Source organism: Rosa rugosa, chromosome 4 (assembly GCF_958449725.1).
Source record: "Rosa rugosa chromosome 4, drRosRugo1.1, whole genome shotgun sequence".
Classification (NCBI taxonomy): Eukaryota; Viridiplantae; Streptophyta; class Magnoliopsida; order Rosales; family Rosaceae; genus Rosa; species Rosa rugosa.
This window is the reverse complement of record NC_084823.1, coordinates 7,614,970-7,618,067: the sequence shown is the minus strand read 5'-3', so window position 1 is coordinate 7,618,067 and position 3,098 is coordinate 7,614,970. Positions and strand designations below refer to the sequence as shown.

Here is a 3,098-nt window from a genome sequence, read left to right as displayed (position 1 = left end):
AAGCTAAGGGAAAGAATGGTATTGGAACTGATGATGAAGTTGTTCAACTCAGTGAAGATGACTCCGAGGATGAAATGGTGTCTGATGATTTAGAAAACAGTTGATGCCTATTGCCTTGATGTGATTAGTTTCTGACTTTCTGGTTTATGCCGCAAGGATGGACTCTTTCAGTTTTCATTTTTCAACTTGATTGTTTCATATTTTCATGAACTTATTTCAATTGCTAGTTTGCTACTGTGGTTTCACTGGTTTGTGAACATTTCCATGTAATATTAAGCTGATAGGCTTATAACAGTGGGAACTGGGAACTATTTGGCTATTTGCAGTTATGCACTTTAGATTTGTTAACCACTTATTTAGTTATTTTAGTTATTTGTACTTTTGTAGTTCCAAGTTCTGCTTTGATTTGCATTTTGGACAGAAATGTGCATGAAGTTCATTGGAGAACTAATTAGAAAGGTTTGCAAATTTACAATGCTGCATTATTTCAGGTTTCTGGAAATTTTTCTGTTCAAAGCAGTTCAGGCCGATTGGTACCGAACCGATCGGATTCGGGCCTAATCAGTATTGCATATGAGATTCCGGCGTACCGAACCGAACCGAGCCGACTATAAACTCGGTATCGATATCGGTATAGGCATGTTCCCGAGCCGAGCCAAACCGATCCCAGACTACAAATCAGACACAGTAGCTGTGTTGGCAAATCTTGGATCCTTTTGAATATCTGCTAGAAAATACCCACACTCCATATCTAGAGCAAGCATATCATATGATGTAAAATCATGAGGATAAAACCTCAAAGCAAGATTGCAAACATCTTCACATTTAAATGATCGAAAATTATCACGTGGATCAAATGTAGCACTAAGAATAAGGAGCTCCAACGAATTATCTGTAAATCTACTATCCAACTCTGCCAACTGAAAGTCTATCACAACATTAAGTGTATTGACCCGATAATAATGCTCATTTGTAATATTTTGTTCACAAGCCCTTGTACTTTTCTTGTAAGGAGCAGACATATCTGGCATAATAATATCATACTGATAACAAAATGATTCAACCCTCATAATCAAATCATCCCAACCATCTTCTCTCATATCTTGAAGTTTTGATTTTGTTATTGAAAGAAAATTGAGAGCATTGAAGATGTCTATGGCTTTTTTTTGCAATGACTGACAAAGAAAATCAGTAATCTTCATGACATCATGCATCAAAAGCAAGCAAAACACTCAAAATGCTTCATTGCATTACCTACACTCTTTGCTTCTCCTTGTACTTTATTTGGTCCATTTGCAACCAAATCTGCAAGAGTTGTTTGGGTAGCTCCAAATAACTTAATCAAACTTGAAATAGAGCGAAGATGTGAACCCCAACGAGTAGCCCCTGCTCGTTGTAAAAGTGCAAGTCTGATTAGCACCTCTACCAGTCTCAAGTGCTCCAGCAGCCATTAAATCTGCAATTTCTTCTTCTCTAATAACTCTCAAATTAGCTGAATGTCTTTTTGCAGAAGAATCAACAAAATTTACAATCAAACTTAGAGTTGAAAAGAATTCCCATATATCATGCACCACTTTAGCTGCAGCATTTAAAGTCAATTGTAAGTGATGAGCAAAACAATGAACATAATATGCATATGGACACTCTTCACGAAACAAAGCTTGTAAACCATTAAATTCACCCCGTATGTTGCTAGCACCATCATATCCTTGCCCACGCATATTTTCTACTTGAAGATCATATTGAGTAAGAACTTTGGATATCTCATATTTTAGAGTTTGAGAACAAGTGTCTTCCACACTAAGCACTTTGAAAAACCGTTCTCTAATAAACCCATGACAATCAACAAATCGAAGAATGATAGCCATTTGTTCCCTATTAGATACATCAACAGCTTCATCAACAAGGATACAAAATTTGGCATCTCCCACTTCCTCCCGAATCTTGGTTCTAACTTTGTTACCAAGTATATTTAGAATTTGTTTTTGAATAATGGGAGAAATATACTTGGCATTTCCAGGAGCATTTTGTAAGACTCTGCGAATATCCATATTCATTCTTCCAAAGGAATCCACAATGGCATTGAAATTGCCACCATTAGATTAATTAACCGATTCATCATGGCCTCTAAAAGCACATCCTTGGCATGCCAACAACCTTACACTCTCTATAGTAGTAATAAGCCGGAGTCGGTTATCTGCTACTTCTTGTGATGATTGTGTGCTAATGACCCTTTCAATATGCTTAGATGGGTTTCTTAGTGACTCCCACTTGTGCATGGAAATATTATGTGGAGAATTTAAGACTCCCATGTGAGAGACAATGCCAGATTTTTTTGACATAACATTTTTCCAACCTTGAAACCCATGCTCAGTAAATGCTGGATGATGGGATGGATAACTATCAAACAAGAAACAAGGGAAGCAAAATGCTTTGTCCAACTCTGCGGAATACTCAAGCCAGGGCCATTCTTTGAACTACTTAGGATTAAATTTTCGACCTTGACCTCCGTCAAATGATAATGGGTAACTACTTAAGTGAGGTTGATACGATCCTAAGACCACATAAGCTTTTCGAATATTGTCACCCTCATTCAAAGGGTACTTGCATATTGGACGCCGTATTCCTGGATCACGTTCTAGAGAACTAACATCAAAACTTTCTTCTCTCTCAATTCTTTCATTATGACACTCTTCTAGTGGAATAGATGGAGAACGATTTAAAGGGACATCATTAACAAAATTCTCAGTCACATTTCTACTCCCACTCCCACTCCCACTTCTAATCTCATCGACACTATCACTTGTAAACCATGACAAAAGATTTTTGTACCTCTTGGGTTTCCGGTGATCTGTCATTATATTTAATACCTATAATATTATATAAATACCACCATTAAAATTATACAACTACAACTAATTATACATTACTATTAGTTACTAACTAGCAACAGACTTTAATGTCTAATGGATTTAATATGTGCCTCCTTGACATATATATACTTCTAATGGGTTTGTGAAAAGAACACTCACTATTTAAATAAGACAGGCTAAAGAATATAAAGTTAGTAACACTAACCAGATGGAAAGGGCATCAAC

The 3,098-nt window shown here is 36.5% G+C and overlaps 1 protein-coding gene across 1 annotated transcript; it reads right to left on the bottom strand.

The window, feature by feature from the left end:
- Nucleotides 1–671: 671 nt before the first annotated feature.
- LOC133744256 (uncharacterized) lies at nucleotides 672–2,858 on the bottom strand. Its single transcript, XM_062172392.1, has 5 exons — nucleotides 2,551–2,858; nucleotides 2,158–2,400; nucleotides 1,421–2,037; nucleotides 1,255–1,305; nucleotides 672–1,024 (listed from the first exon to the last, which is right to left on the bottom strand). Exons 1-5 carry the CDS (start codon nucleotides 2,856–2,858, stop codon nucleotides 672–674), a joined length of 1,572 nt encoding a protein of 523 aa, XP_062028376.1.
- Nucleotides 2,859–3,098: the final 240 nt, after the last annotated feature.